This window comes from Oncorhynchus clarkii, unplaced genomic scaffold, assembly GCF_045791955.1.
Source record: "Oncorhynchus clarkii lewisi isolate Uvic-CL-2024 unplaced genomic scaffold, UVic_Ocla_1.0 unplaced_contig_5206_pilon_pilon, whole genome shotgun sequence".
Taxonomy (NCBI): domain Eukaryota; kingdom Metazoa; phylum Chordata; class Actinopteri; order Salmoniformes; family Salmonidae; genus Oncorhynchus; species Oncorhynchus clarkii.
In genome coordinates, this window is record NW_027260177.1 from 10,073 (window position 1) to 13,157 (window position 3,085).

The following is a 3,085-nucleotide window of genomic DNA, read 5'->3' on the forward strand; positions in this document are numbered from 1 at the left end:
TTTATCAGAAATGATTGAAACTTTATTGCACTATTCTTTTCTATGAATTGAATACTCAGGAACATAAAAATATGGGATATTGATTCGTAACAGAGCTTTTAAAGTGAAAGCTGCTATGAACATACAAATGATGATGACAGTAATCATAATACATTTTAACACATTAGCAATACCTGGTACAAATGTATTGCTCTTGGTTCACTAACAGTTATAGTCACTTATCTCCTTGAACACCCCTCCCCCAGTAGTGAACTCCAATGCTTTCCAGTTGAGAATATTTCCTGGAGTAAAGTTTTTCCCTTGCATATACAATTTGATTTGGCAAGGAGAGATGACACTGTCCCAGAAGTGTACATCAGTAACATCCCCCACAAAGGATTGTGATGCTACAAAACTTCCACCATAACTGCCTTGGTTTTGACCTAAGATTATACTTGGTTTTCCATTTATAGGGCCATTTGGCTTAAGAATCTTCGATGCACTTCGTCTCCCATTCGCCCACATCTGGGTGAGACCAGTTTTAGAGTCCCAGGTGCCACAAAAAGATATCCATGCATTTCTATTTTCTGGCAAACCGCTGATAGTAACAGAATTTCCTCTGATATTCAGTTTATACCCACCCTTTGATTGCATACACAGATTGATATCTTTGGAATCAGAGGGGGTTGCTAGAGAAAAAAGGGACTGGTCTCGGTGTTCCTCAGTGAAGAACCTCTGACACATGGTCATAGCAGTAACAGGCTTTGAGACGTTGCCAGAGAGTTTTACAAACGAGTCTCTTGTCTCGACTGGGATGATGAACTTTTTCCCTGAGAGATCTGTATGGGTTAAAAATGAGAGAAGGAGAAAAGCTCACCAACAGAAATGTAACAGAAATCAACTTGACCTAGTATGTCTTGATGTCCAGTATGATGAAAATATAGAGCTTTTTTTTTGTTATTTCACCACAGATTAGTTTAACAATATTTGCAATGCAACATGATCGGAAGAGAAGTTGCGGACACTCAGTGACAGCAAATATTTGCACAGTTAAGTCCATGTAGGGCCAGATCTACTACATGGTTAAAATTACAAGTGAAAACTTGAGAGATCATTCACCTTGATGTTCAGCATAACAACCATAGATCAGAAACAGCAGAACCAGCAGCTTCTCCATCCACTTTAGTACACTGTAAAAAGAGAACAAAAGGTACTGAAAGTATGACATCTGCTGCCTGTTAAACCTGCCTTCAAGAACCATTCTGAGTGCTTTGTACACAAAAAAACAGTGCTAAATGTTGCCGATCTGCAAACTATTATATTTTAGTAAAGTCATTCAAATTACCTTTCCATGTCTTCTTGATTAAGCAAATGTCCAGGATACCAGTTTTACTCGAGCTCTCTTCCGCGTCTTTCTCTTCTACTGTAAAAGTCATAGACTTTTAAAGGGGAAGGGGTGGATCTTTTATGAACCAATGGTGAAGAGCGTCAGATAAATACACTCTCCTCCTCTGGTTGCCATGTTTTACCAGTGAGTGTAAGTGGGTCATTCAAATCAAGGCTGCAGGTCATTCATCTTTGCACACAGTATATTCTCGAGACACAAACTCCGTACCCTCTCTACAGAGAAACAACTAGAACCTATTAGAAGCTTTGTCAATCCCACTGACACAGAAAATGGTGACAGTAGCCTTCTTCAGGGCTATGTCCGAATTACTCTTATTTTACTCTTACTTTTGGTCATGTAGTGTAATTGTATGTGGACACCTGCTCGTCAAATATATCATTCCAAAATCATGGGCATTACTATGGAGTTGGTCCCCCCTTGGCTGCCGTAACAGCCTCCACTCTTCTGGGAAGTCTTTCCAGTAGATGTTTGAACATTGGAAGCAAGTCCCTGCAGGATTCCGCCACAAAAGCATTAGTGAGGTTGAGGTGATGTTGGGTGATTAGGCCTGGCATACAGTCTGCGTTCCAATTAATCTCAAAGGTGTTCGATGGGTTGAGGTCAGGGCTCTATGCAGGCCAGTCAAGTTCTTCCACACCAATCTCGACAAACCATTTCTGTATGGACCTCGCTTCGTGCACGGGGGAATTGTCATGCTGAAACAGGAAAGGGCCTTCCCCAAACTGTTGCCACAAAGTTGGAATCAAAGAATAGTCTAGAATGTAATTGTATGCTGTAGCGTTAAGATTTCCCTCCACTGGAACGAAGGGGCCTAGCCCGAACCATGAAAAACAGCCCCAGACCATTATTCCTCCTACACTAAACTTTACAGTTGGCACTATGCAATCGGGCAGGTGGCGTTCTCCTGGCATCCACTAAACCCTGATTCGTCTGTCGGACTGCCAGATGTTGAAGCGTGATTCCTCACTCCAAAGAACGCATTTCCACTGCTCCAGAATCCAATGGCAGCGATCTTTACTCCACTCCAGCCGACATTTGGCATTGCACATGGTGATCTTAAGCTTGTGTACCTCTGCTCGGCCATGGAAACCCATTTCATGAAGCTCTTCAGTAAGGCCATTTTACTGCCAGTGTTTGTCTATAGAGATTGCATGGCTGTGTCCTCTATTTTATACACCACGGATGTGGCTGAAATAGTAGAATCCACTAATTTGAAGGGGTGTCCACATACACTATATATACAAAATGATCTCTCCTTCCTCCCAAAGTGTGAACTTGTCTACTTCCCTGATTTGAAAGGAAATGACTGGTATAAGAAATATGGTGGAAACCCCCACTAGGATATGCCTCCACCAATCCAATGGTTGGTGCACAGTGAGCAGTGGAAGACACAACCAGTTGTGCTCACTGGGTGGTCAGTAGTGGGTGGTCAGCCCCGTGCCCAGTTTTTAAAAACATTTATTTGATTGGATTTTAGCAATCAGATAAATCTTATATTTGGATTTTTCGAAACTGAAGAATTAGATTAGGAACATTCGGATTCGGATTTGCTAATACAATCTGAACTTCAATCAAGATTAAATGTTGTAGTTGCGTTTTTCAAAATTCAAAAAAGTTGTGATTAGGATAGTTTTGAATGCTGAAAAAATCTGGATGATCATGATTCTAATGGATGGGTGGATTCAGGTTGGATTTAGA

At 41.2% G+C, this 3,085-nt stretch overlaps 1 protein-coding gene across 1 annotated transcript; it reads right to left on the reverse strand.

Moving 5' to 3' along the window:
• On the reverse strand, positions 1-1,439 carry LOC139401244 (C-reactive protein-like). Its single transcript, XM_071145616.1, has 3 exons — positions 1,325-1,439; positions 1,099-1,169; positions 1-818 (listed from the first exon to the last, which is right to left on the reverse strand). The coding sequence occupies exons 1-3, from the start codon at positions 1,330-1,332 to the stop codon at positions 202-204; spliced, it is 696 nt and encodes a 231-aa protein (XP_071001717.1). The 5' UTR covers positions 1,333-1,439; the 3' UTR covers positions 1-201.
• Between the last annotated feature and the right edge of the window lie 1,646 nt (positions 1,440-3,085).